A 19371-nucleotide genomic window follows, 5' to 3' on the forward strand; every position below is an offset into this window, starting at 1 on the left:
GTGCTAAGGACAGAGGCACCGAAAGGGCACCCCCGGGCCCCGCCCCCATCGGTGTCCCACCAGTGGTAGCACTGGCTATGTTCACATCATTCTCGCCCAGTTTCTGGAGCTCTCTGCCCACACGGTCCATTTTCTCTGCAGCTAGGTCCAAGGATAGGGACAAGTTTCCCTGAGCTGAAGTCCTCAGGGCCCAGAGACTTCAAGAAAGGGGAGCATCTGTCTGCCCAGCGGCCCTTTCCCTTGACAGGCCCCGCTTGGGCCAGGTCAGAGCTGAACTGTCAGGCCCAACCTAGGGGTGCCCAGATGTGCAGCTGCATGAAGCTGTCTATCCAGGTCCGGAGGAGTGCCCACTCCTTAGCAAACATCTCGGAAGCACCACCACCCCGCCCCAACTCCTGTCCCCAGGTCTCCCAGCCCTGACTCGGCCCCTGTCCCTCCCTCCCTCCTTCGCTGTGCCACTTGGAGTCAGGTCAGTTCAACATATTTCCTGAGCACCTACTGTGTGCGGGGCTCTGTGTTAGGGGCTGGGCAGGGGTGCATCACACAGAGAAGTGGAAACTTCCCACCGCCAAACACACACACACTGTAGCAAGGGCGGGGAGGGGGCAGCACAGATATAAGCAACATCGGTTTCTGAGAGTGAGTCCAGCTCTGTCACTTGCCAGCCTGTTACCTTGGGCAAGCCACTTCTCCTCGAGCCTCAGTTTCCTCTTGTAACCTGGGGGTAGCAGTACTTCCCTGCATGTGGATAAATATGCCTGGTGCTTAGCAGGTATTCACAGTCGAGTTCCTTTCCTTTTCCCTAGAGAGAGGTTTCAGGATGTTACAGGGAGATGAACAAAATGCTGAGGGTAAGGAAGAGACTTAGTCCTGCTGAAGAGTCTAAGGGACATGGATTCTGCCAGCCAGCATCACTTTTCTAGATTCTGGTAACAGTATCCAATTTCTGTTTGGGGAACTTCACGCCCACTCTCAGGGCCTGGCTGGAAGTATTTGGAGAGAGTCTATTTTTCCAGGTTGTCAGGATGCAAGCTTGGCACCATTTTTGCCAACATTTGAGCCAACATGGAGGGCAAGAGAGCAAAGATGATAGAGGAGAGAACGGATTCCATAACTTCAGCTGCTGGATGTAGCCATGCCTGAAATCCTCCCCTGGATGTCTAGAGCCAATGCATTCTCTTTTTCCTTTTTTTTTCCTTCAGCCAATTAAAAAACTATGTTCCTGTTGCTTGAAGCAGAGTCACGATGAAGACTGGTGAGACTCCATGGGTCGGGATCACCTCCTCCTGGCAAACTCTGCACCCCCGTCACTACTTTTGAGAAGCTTACCCTGATGCCTCTAAGTAGACTTAGGAGTCATTTTCATCCCGTGGATACATCCCAAAGCTGTGAGGTTGTACTGAGATGCTTCCCCCACCAGAATGGGAGCAGGGCTATGTCTTATTAATCTCCATGTCTCCAGCACCCAGCACAGTACTTGACATATAGTAGGGACTCGGTAATTCCTGTAAAATGCATGAGTGAGGTCTTAAGTAGCTGGATGTGCAAATCACGAGGGAAATAGTAGAGTAGTGAGCTGATAAGAGCTTGAGCTTTGGAGTCTAACCCACTTGAATTTGGATCTTGGCTCCTGTACTTATTAGCTCTGTGACCTTGAGCAAATCACTTCATCTCTCTGAACCTTGAATTTTCTTCTGGAGAGAAAGAAAGAACAATAATCAACTCCTCCGAAGGCTGTTCTGAGAGCTGGGGAGACCGTGTTTTAATTCCTCAATGAAGAGTTGCCATATTAACAACTCTATGGCAAGTGAAATGCAAATGTGCTCATTCTCCCCCCAGGGACAAGAGTGGGGAGGCGGGGACTTCTTTATTCCCTTCTTCCAGGGGGTCAGTCCCTGCTTCTGCTGCCTGAGCCGGTGCCTCCTTTGCTGTCCCCTTACTCAAATGTGTTCATTGACCCTTCGCAGCAGAAGGGTGTGGCCGAGACTGAGTTACAATCCCTTCTGGGAGCGAGGGGCACTAGAGGCCACGGTCAGGCTCTGGGTTAAGTGCCCTGCCTCCATCATCTTGTTCAGTCCTCTCAACGGATGGGGAAATAGAGAGTTACTCGCTCAAGGTCACATCCATTAGTTTCCCTCTAACCCAGGTGGTCTAGCTCTGAGCTCCTTTACCCAACAGGCTGTTTGTGGGGAAATGTTCAAATACCAAGAGGGAACTAAGGGAACCCCAGCTAGAGCTGCGGTTCTCTCAGGCCCCAGCCTGTGTCCTCTTGGGCCCAGCAGGGCCCAGCCTCCCAGACCTGGCTGTGATAACAACGTCTGGGTCTTAATTCCCTCCTGGTCCAGGGACGTGAGCTGGCTCTAGCTGGATCTGCTGGTTCCCACGGCCAGGCCATGCCCTTAGCAAAAGAGCACGGGCTCCAGCGTGTGGGTGGGCCATGGAGGGGGCTTGAGGCTCAGCAGGTTGGGAGGGCCCCTCCTTGACCCTGCCCTTGAAGGTCAGAACCCCTTCTGTGTGGAGAGGGGAGGAAATCTTAGCCTTGCTCCCTTTGGAGGGTCCCTGAGCTTGTCCCAAGCCCTCAGCTGCCCGCTCAGGCTGAGCCCCTGTTCCCTCACCGATCCCATCCCCCTCCCTGAACCCCGACCCCACTGGGAGCCTCCATTTTTGGCAGCATCTATTTCAGCACCTCCAATCCCTGAGACCCCTCCTTACTAAAGTGTAAAGTGGCCTAGACCCTGCCGCGGCCCTCAGCCGGCCCTCCCACTTCTCTCTTTGCCAGAGGCGGCCTTACTGTGAAGTTAATGAAACTTCTGCTCAGGCATCTAACTCGCACAGGCCCCCGTGAGGGCTGGGGGTTGCTGGGAGTTATGGAGTGTTCTGGGATGGGGGTTGGGGGGACAGCCAGGTTACCCTTAGGAACTATTTTCCACTAAGTGTTCCTGGCATACTACCCAGAGACATGTCAGAAGAATGGGCCCAAACCTCCAGGGCTCCAGCAATCTGTTCTTTTCTTCCTCATTCTCAAATTCATTTTCATATGAACTTTGTGGGTTTTTCTTTTTCCCCTAAAGGGGGCCCTTAAAATTGAACTGGCCTTGCTTCTGATCTGTTCTTGACATCTTGCCCCACCCGCTAGCCCTTCTGTGGCTCCCCCCGGCCTGGGGAACGGGGTGTGCCAAACCTCTTCCATGGCCCTACCCACCTCCGTGACAGCATCCCCTGCCACTGTGACCCTCAACCCTTTGCTCCAGCCCTGTGTGCCCTCCCTTAGTCCCTCAGGCCACTCAGGACCCTTAAGACCTACCTGGGCTTCGTGGCCATCCCCTTGGCCTGAGAATTCCCACTCCACCTTCAGGATTCGGTCTCAGCTGTTTCCCAGCGAGGCCTCCCTGAACCCCAGACCGTGTCACACACCTGGACCTTCCATCAACACTGACCTCACCTGTGTGCGATAACTCCACTCTGCCCCCAGAGATGCCCCATCTCAATCATCTGGTTGAAATCAAAGGGCCCCCTGGATTCCTCTTTCTCTCAAGCCCACATCTAATTGATCAGAAAATCCTATCAACTCTTCAAGATAAGTCCAGAATCCAACCACTTCTGGCCACCTGGGTTATTCTGAATGTTTTCAAGCTGGTTTGCTGTTTCTACATTTGTCTATTCTAAAAACGGCAAGGAAAGGAATCCTGTAAACATATAAGTCAGATTATGTCACCTCCTTGTGCAAAGCCTTCGCTGATTGCCTGCTAGAGAGGAATAAAATCCTAACCCTCACCGTGGCCCTGACCGCTGGGGCCCCTGCCCACTCCCATGACCTCACCCCTGACATGCCATCCTCTGTGATGCTCCAGCCATGCTGTTTCTAACATCCCCAGCTTATTCCTCAGGGCCTTTGCCTGTGCTGATGTTCTTCCCTTGGCTCTTTGGCTGGCTCCCTCAGTCCATCCAGGTCTCCTCAAAGAAGCCATATGTGGAGGGCAGATTCTAAGATGCTCCCCAACGACCCCCATCTCTGCCACACCCAGTGACTTGCTTCTAACCGATAGAATACAGCAAAAACAGTAGGACGTTGCTTTTCACGTGGGGTTACAAAAAAGACTGTGACGTCTGTCCTTCTCGTCTTCCCTCCCTACTTCACTGGCTTGCTCGGAGGGAGGCCCTGTTGCGAGGCCATCCTACCTACAGAGGGGCTCATGTGGCAAGGAACTGAGGGAGACCCCGGCCAACAGCCAGAGAGGAACTGAGGCCCTTGGTCCAACAGCCCACGAGAAACTGAGTCCTGCCAGCAACCACGTGAGTGAGTTTGGAAGCGGATCCTTCCCTAGTTGAGCCTTAGGGCCGACACTTTGACTGTGGCTGTGAGAGACCCTGAGCCAGAAGACGGAGCCACGCTGCACCCAGGCCCCAGCCCCTACGAAAAGCGAGACCATAAAAGTCTTTCGTTTTAAGCAGCTGATTTTGGTGGTCATTCGTTACGTAACTGTAGATGACAAATACATCCTTCCTACTCTGTGGCCCCTTGTCACTCTATCCCCCTACCCAGTGTTAAGCAATTACTTGTGAATGAATGAACAGGGAAAGGAAAGCAGGACACCCAAAGGGACGTGCCACAGCTCAGAAAAGCAACAAGCGGGGGAGGGGGGCCTCAGGTGGGAGGTGGCTGGCTCACACCCCCATCCCAGCTGCCCCAGAGGTTACCATCCCCTCTTAGCAGAGACTGGAGGCTCTGTTCTCCCATCTCCTCAGAAGGGTGCTGCTCAGGGCCCAGGCACCGGGCTCTTGTGGTCTCTGTGGGAACAAGTTCCAGCATCATGTCCCTGATCCAGACCAGACATTTTGGATTTTCTCTGCCATCCAGACTTCAGGATTATTTCTCTTTGTTTGTTATGGAGCTTTGCTAAACGCCTCAGTCAGAGTGATCTGATTTTTATACCCTTGTCAGGCTTTTCACAAAAAATAACTTAATAGATAAGAAAAGAATCCTATTCCAGCCCACACGTCCCCTTTTTTGTTTGGAAAACAGTCCCTGTGTCTATAAAAAGGAAAGGACGGCCAAGTCAAATCCCTCCCGGTTCTGTCCACACCGGGTCCAGGCTGTGCCAGGGGCCAGGAGGCAGGAGAACCTTCCAGCAAAAACATTAGAATGGTTGGAACCCAGAGCTCAGTCTGGGTCTGGCAACTGGCTGGCCCTATGCCCTCCTAACTGAGCCATTTCCTCTTAGATTGAGGCGAGTTTCCTGCCCAGAGGGAACTGAGCTCACTCCCAGGCAGAGGGGGGTTGGGTGCTGAACTGGGGGAGGGGGACATCCACAGGCATGTCCCCACTTTAGCTACTCTGGGGCTGAGAGGCCCCTCCTGGGGGCAGGACAGAGCAAGGTGTCAGAGCTGGGGCTCTAGCTGTCTGTTGGGTGGCCACTCCTGGAAGGCTCAGCTGAAACCACCCTGTCCCACTGTGGGGCCAGCCTGCCCTGTATCCCAGCTGTGCCCCAAGGTGGTGAGTGGAGGATCCTAGGCCAGACACTATCCGCTCCAAAGCAGTAGCCTTTGTGTGACCATGGTGGCCTTGGCTGAGAAGCAAGACCCATCGGAGCCTGGAATCCTCCAAGAACCTTCTCTAGGCCTCCCCTCCTCCCTGGTGCCTCCCCTGGGCCACCAACAACCTGACCCTCACAAACCCTTGGAAGCCCCCTGGCTGGGAGTCTCGTTTGCCCTGTGGGGACCCTCAATCCCCATGGAAGCAAGTTGCCCTGTGTGCTGGGTGTCTGGGCCAGGAGAATATGAGTGTGATGGAGCCTCAGACTATGCTGGACAAAAGGTAGCCAGAACCTCATTCCAGAACGTGCCAGGCACGGACCTGCCATATTTTTCATGCCCATCTCTGTTAGTTTCCCTGGCCCTGATTCTTCAACGAGAAGAGGGTAGCAGGGAGCATGCAAAGCACTTGAGCTCTTGCTCAAGTACCTCTTGGGGCTGATGTCAGAATGAAATGAGATCATAAAAACGCTTGGCCCAGTGGCCAGCACATGGTAGGTACCCGAACCATGGCAGTTTTCTGACAGGGCAGAGAGGGGCGGTGGCTTACCCGAGGGCGCATAGCAGGTAAGCAGAGCTGGTACCCAGCTTTTTCTCATACACTCGATGGCCTCCTGGAGCTGGGCCCTGCAGGGAAAGCAGGCTGAGCCGGCTGAGATTGGAAGCATCCTCATGGTCTTAGACAAGTCAGGGGCGGGCGGGGCAGGGTTCCCACGAGCACCAATAGAGGCCTTTTCAGCTTCGTCTTCCCTTCAGCTGTTTCTCAGCCGAGGATGGTACAGGACTGGGCACTGTCCACCCAGGACTACAAGTGTCTATCCCGCCACACCCGTCACCTCCTCAGTCACCTCGATATTAAACTCCTGCCACGTATTTCCAGATCCTGCCCCACCCAGAGGGCCGTTTGGTCTCAGAAAAAACTCTTTCCTCTCTGCGTATTCAGGATTCCACGCACAGGCTGAGAAAACCATCTTTATTGTTCGTGGAGAGGGCAAGGGAGGCCAGTATGGTGCGGGGCATTCTGAGGACGCCTTTCTCCCCCATCTCCACCTCCCCGCCAAGGCAGGTCTGAGAGGGCTGTGTGTCCACTGCCCACCCTGAGAAAAAGAAGAATCACCCCAAGGGCTTCTAGGTGCCCCCACTTCTGAGGGCCAACCCTTCCCTCCATCATGGGGGGTCTCCTGTGCCCGCCTCAAGTTCTAGGTGGGGGCCAACCCTGCCACTCTGCCTCCAGGCAGCATGCTGGGTTAAAGGCCTCCAGGTGAGCCCAGGTGGGCCTGAGATAGACTCTGAGTCCTTGCCGAGACAGGTCAGGAGGGGGCCGTCCCCTGGGGCTGGGCAGGTGCCGAGGGCTGGGGCTGGCTCGGAGCTGACACTGAAAGCCTCTGGGATGGAAAGTCCTGAGGGGAAGAGGGGAGGAAATGATGGAGGATACTGCCCGATTCTCCATCCCTGGGGGCGCCTCAGACCTCCATTTATCTAAGACCTTGTCATCTGCGGCCTCCCGGGCACAGGTCAAAGGTTAACACCAGGTGGGAGAGAGGATTCCAGCTCCCTCTGTCCCTCATCCTAAGAGTTTGCCCCAGCTTTTCTTAAACGTGGGCCTGTCAAGGCTCCCAGGGCTGTCTGGAGCAGGGTTTCAGGGTCCAGGGGGACGCATGGGGTGGGGGCGCCCACCTGTATCTGGCAAAGGTCGAGCAGAGTGCGGACACTCATTAGGCACCAGAGCTCGCCCAGCAGGGAGACGAGGACGCCCAGGAGGTCCAGCCAGCGGCCCACGGTCAGCAGCAGCACGAAGAGGCCGCCCATGCGCACCAGCACCGTCTGGACCTGGCTCTGCAGGCCAGGGCTCAGCCGCTGTTCCTCTGTGGGGACAGGGTGCCTGTCACCGCCTGCCCGCTGCTGCACCTGGGGCCCCAAACTCACATCCAGCTGGATGGAGGCCGGACCTCCCAGCTCCCTGACGCCCCTCCCCTGGGGCCAGGCTTCTCCCCTCGCAGCCCCTCTCCCTTCTCCCTCGCCCCACGCACACCCTCAGCAGCACTCCCACGGGGCAGCCGCCACTTCTGCCTCCCAGGCCTCACTGCCCACCCACAAGTGTCCCTCCCGCGGTCAGGACATAGCACGCCAGCCCTGAGCTGCGGCGGTCAGCCCGCCTCCCCTCGCCCGCACTCCCAAGTCTAATCCGTCAGTAAGTCCTGTCAACTCTTTCTGACAAGCACATCCCCACCCGAGTGCACGCCGCTGCCCCACCCCGTGCCAGCCACCCCCATTTCTCACGGCCATCTCCTCACGAGGCTCCTGACTTCTGCTCTTGACCCTACAGCTCAAGTGTCTGCTCAGCACTTAGTGACCTTCTAAACACACCAGCAAGATGAAATCATTCCTATGCTTGTGATCCTCCAGCATTTCCTGCTGCATTTGGAATAAACTGCAAACCCCTCATTTACCCTGCCTACAGGGTCCTGCCCGATGTGACCAGCGCCCGCTCACCAGCCCCATCTCATCCCTGACTTGTTCCGTTTGCTCATACCCCTAGCCGTCCTGGTTTCCTTGCTGTTCACCCAGCGTTCCAAGCCCATTCCCACCTCAGGGCCTTTGCACCTGCTGCTCTGGCTTCCTCGTCCTGCCACTTCTACCCCACCCCCACCCTGCTGCCAGGTGGCTCTCCCTAGAGTCCAGATCTGACCAGGTCACTCTCTCCTGCTTAAAACCCTGCCACGGGTTATCATCAGACTGCCCAGCCTGATTGGCGAGGGCTCCGCATCAGGCCCCTGCGACCCAGCCAGCTTCATCCCCTCCCTGTGCCCTCGGTGTGACAAATGCACTCAGCTTTTCTCAGTTGTTTGAGGCTGCCACGCTCTCTCGCGTCTGGGCTTTGGCATACAAGGCCCTCTGTCAGGGTCTCTTTTTCCCCTCACTTCTCAGGGGGCTCCTGCTTATCCTTCAAGGTCCACTTCTAGTACTATCTCCTCAGGGCTCCCACTGCACGCTGCACCTTCTCTGGGCTGTTCCACCGTGTGGCCTCTGCCACCAGGCTTGGCACTCTGGCATGGCAGGGGCAGGGCTGACTTGTCGGCCTCCTGGGGGTCTAGCACAGTGCTGGGCCTAGGTCAGGCAGTAGGATGTGAATGCCCAGCGAATGCCCGGGCCCCTGCCTGCGGTCCTTACCCTGCATGTAGATGACCAGCAGGGTGTAGCAGATGGTGAGCGGTGTCCAGAAGCGCACAGCCTCTGAGGTGGTCAGGAAGTCCCGATTGATAAGGGCCACGGCTGCCAGGTTGCCCACAGCGAAGGCCATGGCCAGGGCGCGGCCCAGCAGCTTGGGGAGGCCACGTGCGCCGGCCAGCAGGCCCAGGCAGACCCCACAGTAGTCCTGGCTGCTATGCAGCTCGTACAGGTGGCAGACGTGGCGGCAGAGGCGCCGGGCGACCCTGCTGAGCAGTGCGGCCAGCCCGAGGCCCAGCAGCAGATTCAGCGTGCGGTGAGGGGCGTCCTCCTGCAGGAAGCTCAGGCCACAGGTCAGCCCGCAGCCCAGGGAGAACTGGCACAGCAGGTACAGCTGCAGCCTCTCAGTGCCCCGGGAGCCCTGGCCGAAGAGGGACCGTGTCGGTGGGGCTCAGGCCTCCCCTCACCACTGGGGCCCCAAGAGGGCTGCCAAGGTACAGACGCTCTAGTCTGTAGGAGTCTGGAGCCCAAAGGAACCCTGAGAATTGTTCCCAAAGAGGGAATACTGCCTGAGGTCAAGCCCTGATGGGGTCATTTCTTCTGGCTTAATTTCAAGCATGATTACGATTTGGGACTCATCTGCTTGCTGAAGGGTGGCGGCTCCGATCGAAGACCCGGGTTCAGAGCCTGACTCTGCTTCTTGTGGGTCGCTGACAACAAAAAACTAATTCTCTCTGAGCCTTGGTTTCCTCACCTGTGCCATGGGGATCACACAAACCTTCACCCGCATGGTCGTGAGGGTAAGTGGGATGACGCACTCAAAATATCCCGAGCGTGGGAAGCTCCTGATACCCAGGGGCTGCCGCTAGCATCTTCATGGCCTCGGGCCGTGTCCACTCCGAGTGGAGACTTTGCCTGGGCGGTCACGACCTGCTCTCTAGTCTCAATCTTTCAGAAGGGGGGTGGTGCGGAGATGGGGTGCTCCAAGGGGGCCCAGTTTCCTGTGTTCTGGGACGAACACCAGGGCCCAGGCCCGGCTCACCTTGCCCAGGGAGAGCAGCGTGGAGACGGCCCGGAGGGAGAACTCCAGCACCACCAGGGCGGCCACCCGGGTCCCCACGGCCGTCAGGATCAGGGCTAGGCCTGCCAGGTGCGCGGTCTCCAGCAAGGCCCACCGGGCCCGAAGCCGCTCCTTCTCCAGCCGCCGCTCGGGGTTGCTGTGGGGGCAGAGGGCATAGGCAGAGGGCATAGGCAGAGGGCCGGAACCACTATCCTGGGCCCTGGACGGGGTCCAGGCGCCCCTGGGCCACTGTCCTTGGCCGGCAGTGGGTCTCTTGCTCCCAGTCTCCCAAAGAGACCAGAGTCGCGGCTCAGAGCCCAGGGACCCAAAGGGGCTGGGAGTGGCCAGGGAGGTGAGCACTCACTTGGCACAGCTCACGAAGAAGTAAACCTTCAGGAGGCTGTTGAGGACGGAGACTCCGAAGGCCCCGATGAGGCCTGAGGGGCGGGAGGGAGGGAAGTGTGCTGGATAGGGTTGGAGGAGGGGCAGCCTAGGTGGTGGGAGAACCACGTGGGCAGGGTCCACCCTGCACTGCCTGGAACAGGTGCTGGGAGAGGGTGGGGAGGAGGCGCTCACCTTGAAGGAGGGAGTCGAGGAGGCTGGAGCCCCACTCGAGGGAGGAGAGGCCAGGGAGCCAGGAGGGGAGGGACGGCAGGGAGAACATGGCTGCCGGGATCCAGCCCCAGCAGCGGCTAGGGCTGGGCTCCGGAGAGGCTGACGCGACGTCATGGGGCAAAGGTGTGAGGGGGGGAGGAGGGGCCAAAAGCCCAGGGCAGGGAGGGGAAGGAGGGGACGAGAGCCAAGGGCCTTAAACCTGCTGACTTCAGGATTAAGGGGCATTGGGACCAACTGCTGCCCAGGTGTTCCTGTGGGGTGAAGGGGCATCTCTGGGACTGTCTCTGTCTCTGTCCCTGTTCAAATCTGGTGCCCGCTCTTCTTACTTTCCCTTAGGGCTTGCCACTCAGCGCCTTTGTGAAGTCCTGGGCCTTGTCTGTCATCCCCTAGCCTTAGGTCTGGGCTCCGCCCTCTCAGCCCAAGGTCTGGAAGGGGATGCCTATCCTTCCCCCCACTGCTCTGGGATCCAGCTCTGGGCCCTCTCGGTCTCAGCCTCAGGAGGATACCGTGACCGCCCTCCCGTGTCCGTCCTCCCATGTCCGCTAGGTGGCAGGCCTCCCCTGGGCCGGACGGGGTGGGGCTGGCCTACCAAATTCTTTTAGATCCTCCTCCTTTCCCAGACTAAGTAGAGAGCTGAAGGGCAGGGGTTCAGGGGTGGGGGAGACCGAGGCTGCCAGCAAAGGGGAGTCTTTGGAGTAAACAAAATAGAAAATTTTATTAGTTTGGAGTGTGTGGTTGGAGCGCTCCTGGGGAGCAGCCTTCCAAGACGTGGGGTGTGGCAGGAAAGGCAGCTCAGGTTGCTCGACCTGGGCCAGTCCTGTCCCTTCCAGGGACTCAGGTGTCCACCTCTGTAGAACAAAGCTCTGTGCAGTCCTCGGACACACCTGTGCGAGGAGTGTGGCTGCAGCTTGGAGAAAGGGCCAGGACAAGGACATCTAGCTCTGCTGCTCCTTGGGGGAGTCGCCTCCCTGCCCTGGGCCTCAGTATTCTCAGCTGAACCGCGAGCATCTCGAGGGGTCCCTTTCCGAACGGTCAGGAGGATCTGGCGGATGCCCGCAGATCAGGGCATCCAGGAGGGCCTCAGGAGGAGCCCTTAATCGATGCCATGGGCTGAATCATGTCTCTCCTCCACATCCATATGCTGAAGCCCTGACCCCCAGGGCCTCAGAATACGACTGTATTTGGAGATGGCGGTTCTTAGAGAGGTAATGAAATTAATGTGAGATCACTAGGGTGGGCCCTACTCCAATATGACTGGTGTCCTTATAAGAAGAGTGATTAGGGCACGGACACATGCAGAGGAACGTCCATGAGAGGCTTCAGAAGAAACCAACCCCGCTGGCACCTTGGTCTCGGACACCTAACCTCCAGAATTGTGAGAAAATAACTTAACATTATGTAAGCTGCCCAGTCCGAGGACTTTGTCACAGCCGCCACCGCAGACTAACTCAGACGTGACACTCTGGCCTCCCGGTGTGCCCTGGCACCTCCCTCAGGGGCACTGCAGCCCCCACGGTCCTGGTCTTGCCGAGTCCCACAGTTCCAGGTTGGGCAGAACTGAGTCCCAGTCCTGCCTCTGCCACTTCGAAGCTGTGTGGCTTTGATCAAAAACACTTCACCTTTCTGAGCCTCGACTTCCTCACCAGTAAAGAGGATTTTACCATCTCACGCGGTCGTCTGAGGACAAAGCGAGCTGATGCACGAAAGTGAGCCAGCTCACAGCGATGCTCTGGAGCGGGCATTATTACAATGAGTAAGGCTCTGAGACAAGGCGACCCCAGAGAAGGAAGGGAAGAGAACTTTCTGGAGAAGAGAGTGAGTGGAGCGGTGGGCCACAGGCCTGCGCTGACCGGCACTGTCCACACTTTCCCCGGGCCTGTGGCTGGCTCTGAGGTGGCATTCCCAGTTGGAGCAGGGCGCCAGGCTGCACCAGGATTCAGGGTGAGGGACGCTGCCTAGGTGTCCTGGTGCTGGCCCCGCATGGCCAGTTTCCGGAGCTCATCCCAGAAGAGCATGCTGAGGATGGTGTGGGGGCCCAGGCGCAGGTAGGCGGGGCCCAGACCCTTGTAGAGCGCCAGGGGGCCCTCCTGCTGCCAGATCTTCACCAGGCAGTCAGCGAGGCCCCCATACAGCTGGCCCTGGGGACAGACATGGGGTGGGCATCACATGAGGGGCCCTGGCTGGCACAACAGGTTCTGTTTGTGTGTAAAGGTCTCTGGGGCACATCAGAAAAGGCACTTCCCCCAGCTAGAAAGATGGCTCTTTAGGTTGCAAAATTAAAAAAGGGGTCTCTTCCTCTAGGCAGCCACAGTCCCATGCCAAGGGCTCAGCCTGGCTGGTGGCAAACAGGTGGGTTTCCTCCCTAACTCCACCTGTGGAGGGCACCTGTGTATCAGGCCATGATGTGCCAGTGCATGTGAGGGCTGGTGTGTGTCTATGAGGTCGTGAGGTCAGGCCTGGATTCCAGGTCAGGCTCCTCCACTTACCAGCTGGGTGACATCAGGCAAATTACTTGCTATCTCTGAGCCTCAGTTTCCTCATCAGGAAAATGAAGGTGTTTGTGAGGACGGAATAAAATCCGGCTGCAAAAGTGCTCAGCATGTGCCGGGGAGCGGGCGCTCAGCATATAGACTGAGCTAATGTGTTTGCGTGTATGTCACGTGTCTGTGTCTCTGGCCGTGTGTGTGTTGGGGGGCGGTGCTCTCCAGCTCCCTGCATCCTCACCACCTGGTCCCCTGCTCACCTTGCCAGCTCCATCCACAGGCTGATTGTATAGCCGAGTGCTGACCACATCGAAAGGGGTCATGACTGCAACCACAGCTACGCTGCTGATCATGCCTGCAGCCAGGGCCACCAGCCAGCTGTCCTCTGGGAGCCACTGTGGGAACGGTACAGGCTGCTGACACCTGCAGCTGCCCTCCACCTGGAGGCTGGAAGAGCTGGGGAAGGGGAGCAGACAAGGCCCCTCCCCATTCCCATATCTCCCCATTCCACATCTCCCCCTCAAGCTCCTTCACAGCTTCAGGGTTCACTGCTGACCCCCCATTCCTGCTGGACGCAATGCTTGCCTGTCACCACCCCCTGGGATGTGGGGGTCTAGCTGGAGATGTCAGACTGTGATTCAGACTCAGACAGGGAGAAAGGAGGCAGGTAGCCCTCCTCACTCCTGTGTTTCTGGGTGGGCGCAGGTGCCCCTGGCCCCTCACCTGTTGCTCCTGCACCCAGGCCTTGGCAGAGGCGAAGGTGGCCAGCTGGGCAGCTGAGCCGACCATGACTCGGGGCACAGCCCCACCCACACCCCTCCACAGCCCTGCCAGGCCTTGCTGCCGCCAGATGGTCTCCATGGCGCCCAGGATGCTCTGTGGGGAGAAGGCACAGGGTCACCGCGCAGCCCCTGCCAGCCCAGGAGCCCGCCCAGCCTGAGGAGCCCTGGGAAGTGACAATCCCACCTGGTGGTGGTGCTGGTGCCCCACAGCCATCGCAGCCACTGTCTGGGCCTGCAGCTGCGTTTTGACCTGTGAAAGCAAAGGTGACAGAGGGCCTGGGGATGGAGCCCTGGGACAGCCTGGCTAAGCTCTGTGTGGAGGGCATCCCTCCCTGTGCCCCGACACCTGGACCTCCGTGAGCCCGCACCTGCAGCTTAGCGGGCGTGTGGAACAGGGTGGGGTGAGACTCTTGGGTCTGCACCTCACGTGACCTGGGGCAAGTTACTTAACCTTCTCCAGGCTGCCTGCTTAGCCTTGAAAAGCTGTCCTGAGGAGTAAGCCAGATGACAGTGGGGTGCTGCATCTTGCCTGTGATGCAGGGACCTGGCTCCACGGAAGCTTTACTCTTAACTTGCACAGGCCACATGAGTGACCACGTGGGTTTGAGCCAGCACATCCCCTGCTACCCTCTGCCCCTACTCTGGCTCAGGACCTGCAGGATGGGGACCCCAGGGGAGTGACGGCTGGGGCAAGGGGCAAATTCCAGGTCTGGGCTGGGATGTTCAGGAGAGCAGCCCCACCCAACCTACCCCACCCCACCTGTCCACTGAAACCAGCCGGGGAAGCTTCGGAGCCCCAGAGGGAACTGGGTCCCAGAGAGGTAGAGAGTGGAGACAAAGCACTCACCAAGTAAGCAGGGCTCCCTATGAAGGCTCCCAGTGCCCCAGCCACAGCACCTGCAACCACAGTGCCACCTGGCTGCTGGGTGAGGCCAGCCTGGCAGGCTAAGCTATAGCAGTAGAAGCGGACGCCGTTCATGAGGCCCTGGTAGAGGAGGCCGGCAGCCAGTCCCTTCTGCAGGCCACACAGCCCATCCGCACGGGCCACAGCAGCTACAGAGGCCACCAAGCCCCGGTAGGGCCGAGGGTAGGTGCCCGGGGCCCGCAGCTCCCCCTGCAGCTGCAGCCGAGTCTTCACCACCTCCAGAGGGTTGGTGAAGACACAGGCCAGACAACAGGCCGAGGCACCCAGCACTAGGTCCACAGCTGGGGCCACTGTTTCCATGTCCTCTATGCCAGAGGCCGGCTGTGTCCTGGTCAGGGGCATAGGCAGGGCCTCTGGGGTGTGCCACTTAGGCTGTCTGCACCCCCAAAAGGCCACAGGGCTGGGGATCAAGGAGGCCCGAGGCCATGTCTGGAGGGCAGGGGTCCGGCTGGGACAGGCCCGCAGCAGCTGCCAGGCAGCTATGGAGGTTCTGTCTCCAGAGTCCACCTGCTCAGCTCCGCTCTGTGCTGTGCGGGGGTGGGGGAGGCTGGGACACCCCCCTCCCCCCGCCCTGCCCCGCCAGCTCTGACCAATCCCAGCTGCTTCTGTTTTCCACACCTCCTGTCAGGGGCAGGGCCTGGACCCTGGGATCTGGGGGAAAGGTCACCTGGGACCAGAGGGAGGTTGGGGGCGGGGAGAAGGTGCCAATCAGCCCAGACACATCCTTCTGACCTTCTAGTTCTGCCCTCCCTCTATCCCTGGGGCAAAGGGCTGGTGCCCCTGCCCCGCCTCTGGCTCAGCCAGTCCTGCTGCAGCTCAGAGCTCCGGGAGGCTCCTGGTACAGTGCGCAGGCAACTCAGCAACGGCCTCGGTCCCTCCCCCGCCACATTTCGTACTGATGTCTCCTTTCCTGGACTCAGTTTTCCCATCCGGCTCTCACAGTCTCTGGTCCCTCCGGTCAGTGAGGGCAGAGGCGGAGGACTGGTCCGGAACCCCAGGCTCTGCTATTATGCGTGCCCCGGGCACGTCACTTCCTTTCTCTGAGCTTCGGTTTCTCCATTCGTAAAATGGGGACATCGGTACCCACTTCAGAGCTCCTTTGGAGGATTAGAGATGTATGAAGAACGTACCTACCACAGTGCTTCAGCCAATAAAGGGCGCTTCCCGCTTCTTTGAGGGCTCCAGGGGGATAGGAGATGGAAAAATAAGGACTGTTGTGTCTCAAGGGGTGACTAGTGGCTTTGGTCACTTACTTGGTAAGGACTTGCCCCCGAGTCCTACCCTCTTCCTGGTGGGAGCCCCTGACATGCAAATGGGCTTTCGTGCTTGGTGATAAGGGCCCTTCCACCCCTCGGCACCATGAGGAGCCAGGCTGCTCAGGCCGGGCCAGCACCACCCTGCCCACCTTGGCCTCTATCCTCAGAACAGCTCTCTCCTGCCAGGGCCACCCTGAATCACCCATGTCCCAGTCAAAATCAGAAGCAGCGCCCTGCCTTGAACTCTGCCTCTGGAGCCTCCACACCCACCTCTTCCTGTGTGAGGCCCTGGAAGGCCGGGTGCCGAGCGGCTTGAGGGCCTCAGAGCTCCCCCTGGTCGAGAAGGCCTGGCATCTTCTGATCAGACCCCAGGGGCGGCTCAGCAAGATGCCTTGCGAACAGCCTGAAATCGCTGTTTATCCCGAGCGGCCTGCATTTACCCCCAATGCTGGGGAGGCTGGGGAGGTGGCAGCTCCATGCCCTAGCAGGGGAGATATGCCCCCGGACTAGAGTGGCCTCTGCCCTGGTCGCTGCAGGAAACAGGAGGGAGGGCAAAGATCAGGCCAAGAAACTCTGGAGCCTGGTTTCTCCAGATGGCGAGGGCCGCAGGGCATCTGGTTCCCAGTGTGGGCACAGGGCAGCTGATGGAACATTTGCAGGATGAAGAAAGAAGGGCCAAGGGGCCTGAGAAGAGGGGTTGGAGGCCCCCCACCTCCACCCTGGTCAAAAAGGGCCAGTGACAAGTCTTGGCAATATAACATGTCTATTTATTTTAAAAAACACAACCCAGACCGCCTAATTCCTTCCCCCAGAAGGCCCCTGACAAGCTCTTGGGAAGGCTCTGGCTCCAGCCAAGCAGGGGACAGTCAGGAGGCACCGATGTGGACACCGGGCTGGCGGGCTGCACTCCTCTGCCAGGGCTCCTCCCTCCCCTCTGCTCCCCGTGAAAGGAGACGGCCTGATTCCTGGGTCCCTGGGCACTGCCAGATTCGGGGAGAGGCAGGAGAAGGGGGCCATGGACATGCAGGGCCTCCTGGCGGCCAGGGAGGGCCAGCCTGGCCTCCAGCCCCCGGCCCGGGCCCTGGGAGGTGGGCAGAGGAGTGCTGGGGTCTGGAGTTAGCGAGGACGTGCACTGAGACAGGGTCCCAGCTCCCCGCTCAGCCAGGTGAATGTTCAAAAACGAACAAGGGGGGCTGGGCACCCGGGGCCCCGCGGTGGCCTGAGCCTCTGCCCAGGCGCCTGGCGCAGGGGAGGGAGAGAGGACTCCTGCTCCCCTCAGAGCTGGTATTCCCATCAGCATCTCGTCAAGACGGCGTGCGCTGAGCCGGGGGTCCAGGGGAGGAGGCCGTGCAACCAGAGCCCATAGGGCTCGGACCCTCTGTCCCTGTGCTTCCCAGTGCCCACCTGCCCAGCACAATGCTCCCATTCTGAGCACCCATTCTGGATCCCTGGGAGGGGACAGACGCTGTTTCAAGCCCTACTCGGTGGTTCTGCTGCCTGGGGCGGGAGTGGGCTGTGGAATGGGGATGGGAGCCTGGCCCCGAGCAGCTCGATGACAGTGAGGACAGTGTGTGCTGCCTGGCATGCCGCCTCGCCTGCCACAGGACGCCAGCCAGCTCCGCCTCAGCACCAGGGGTCCCGGGAGGCTCTGCCTCGGCAGAGGCTGTCGCTGCGCTGCCAGGCGCTGTGGATGAGGCTCAGGGCGTCCTCGAACTTCTTGTTGGAGGCTTCGTGAATGGCCTTGTGAGGGAGGTCCACCTGCGTGGGGGCGTGCAGAGACCCCGTGAGGGCCATGGGCTCCCTCTGCACCAGGTGGAGCCCGTCCGGGATCTATGTCCACGCCGCACGATTCTCCTGCCCTTCAAGGAGGGGCTGCAGCTGACAACGGGGTGATGCTCCAAGCCTCCTCCGTCCAAAGAGGGCCCTAGCTGTCAGGCGGGCCCCACACGGCAGGCCCTGCACTCCAGTGAGCTCCACCCCAGAACGGCTCTCTGCCTCGGCCCCACTGTGGGCATGTAACGTGTGCTTTCTGACTGGAATCAAGGTCAGGAATGGCATTTCTCGGGTCCCGCTTTTAGCTTTAGTCTCAGACTCACTGCAGGACAGGGCTTCCCTTTGACCCTAAATGTTCATGTCTGTCCTGGAGCTACAGGTACAGAGCTGTCCCCAGGCGTCCAACTCCTGCCTTGGTCTGTGCCACACAGGGCTCTATTCCCTAGGGAATGGCTCTACTCCACAGGGCCCTGGGCGGCTGGGTACCTGATAGATGGTTTTCCACCCAGAGTTCAGTGCAGACAGGAATCGGTCCAGTTCAGATGTACAGCTCAGGTAGATGACCCAGGGTGGGAGGGGCTGCTGGCTGTCCCGGGAGAACTCCTGCGGAGAGCCGGGGCCCGGGTGAGCGGACACCGCGCTCCTTCCTGGGGCCTGCCTCCGGCACCCCCCACCCAGCTCACCAAGACACAGTACTCCCGGTCCGGTTCTGTGGAGACGGCGCTGATGTCAGCCAGCTCAGCTGTGCCCAGGGAGCGGAAGAAGCTGGTCTGGCAATCCTCATGGCACGTGAAGAGGCGGTCATCGGTGATCACCAGGCAGCAGGGGATGCAGGGGCTGGGAGTTACCCCCTGGGGGATGACCTGCATTCGCAAAAGAGCGAGGAGAGGCAAGCTGGGGCCAGGCCGGGGCTGGTCTGCACCAGAACTCCCCATTCTAGGGGCTCAGCCAGAGGTCAGGCAGGCTCCGCCCACCTCAGGAGTACAAGTGGGGAGGGGGTGACAGAGCGTCCGGGCCACAGGTGGCCCTGAGCTCCAGGGTCTGCTCCTGGGCTGTCCCATAGAAGTTCCCTATCTTGGTCCTCACAGGTTGCTCCATGACTGACGTGGGTTTGGGGAAGGGGGCCGGGATGGGGTCAGGAGGCCAGGTGAGCGGAGGCAGGGGGAGCTCACCCCCTTGGACACAGCCTGGCAGAGGTGTTGCATCCAGTCGGCCATCTCAGCCTCGCTATCGGCGCTCAGCTCCAGGCAGGGCCGGTCAGCAAGGATGACCTGGAAGGCGTGGGGCCGATCCGTGGTGTTGGACCGCCGACAGCCACCGCACTGCTCCCCCCTGGGCCAGAGGAGGAGGGGTGAAACAGGAGCGAGGAGGCAGGGGTGGCACGGGTGGGAGCCCCTCGGCGTGGCTCAAGGCGTGTGGACACAGGGCCTGCCCCACAGTCCCACGGGCTGGAGGACACCGGAAGGTGGTCCAGACTCCTCTAGCTCTCAGGAGAGGCTTAAAGCTGCTGGGCAGCCCCACTCCATTCCGTGTATCACCTTTTACATCCACAATCGCCAAGATTCTTCTAGATACTTAAACATAGCCAGGTGAGGGGTGAGAATCAGGTCTTAGCTCTCAGAACCAGTGCACACCATTCACATTCCCCCATAGGCCGATGCTTTCTCCAAATATGTGTGTGTCCATCTTCCCCTGAGGTCAGGAGCCTACCAGGCCTGCCATGCCGTCACACTGGGGGACTGCCTCCCCATCAGACTGGGGGACCGCCTCCCCGTCA

General features: G+C 59.3%; 3 protein-coding genes across 3 annotated transcripts in view; all 3 read right to left on the reverse strand.

Annotated features, from left to right (window-relative positions):
* Positions 1–6488: 6488 nt before the first annotated feature.
* On the reverse strand, positions 6489–10496 carry TMEM82 (transmembrane protein 82). Its single transcript, XM_039842134.1, has 6 exons — positions 10337–10496; positions 10125–10197; positions 9743–9917; positions 8704–9121; positions 7210–7397; positions 6489–6932 (listed from the first exon to the last, which is right to left on the reverse strand). Exons 1-6 carry the CDS (start codon positions 10422–10424, stop codon positions 6843–6845), a joined length of 1032 nt encoding a protein of 343 aa, XP_039698068.1. The 5' UTR covers positions 10425–10496; the 3' UTR covers positions 6489–6842.
* Positions 10497–11071: 575 nt separating this feature from the next.
* On the reverse strand, positions 11072–15614 carry SLC25A34 (solute carrier family 25 member 34). Its single transcript, XM_039842135.1, has 5 exons — positions 14488–15614; positions 13825–13890; positions 13582–13734; positions 13119–13253; positions 11072–12513 (listed from the first exon to the last, which is right to left on the reverse strand). The coding sequence occupies exons 1-5, from the start codon at positions 14905–14907 to the stop codon at positions 12331–12333; spliced, it is 957 nt and encodes a 318-aa protein (XP_039698069.1). The 5' UTR covers positions 14908–15614; the 3' UTR covers positions 11072–12330.
* A 953-nt stretch (positions 15615–16567) lies between these two features.
* PLEKHM2 (pleckstrin homology and RUN domain containing M2) overlaps positions 16568–19371 on the reverse strand; it is a 34835-nt gene continuing 32031 nt past the window's right edge. The window contains exons 17-20 of the mRNA XM_039842133.1: positions 18767–18926; positions 18278–18457; positions 18081–18197; positions 16568–17579 (exon numbers count right to left, since the gene is read on the reverse strand). Coding sequence (XP_039698067.1) covers positions 17445–17579; positions 18081–18197; positions 18278–18457; positions 18767–18926 — 592 coding nt within the window. The 3' untranslated portion in view covers positions 16568–17444. The remainder of the gene's footprint in view (positions 17580–18080; positions 18198–18277; positions 18458–18766; positions 18927–19371) is intronic.

This window comes from Pteropus medius, unplaced genomic scaffold, assembly GCF_902729225.1.
Source record: "Pteropus medius unplaced genomic scaffold, Ma_sr-lr_union100, whole genome shotgun sequence".
Lineage (NCBI taxonomy): Eukaryota > Metazoa > Chordata > Mammalia > Chiroptera > Pteropodidae > Pteropus > Pteropus medius.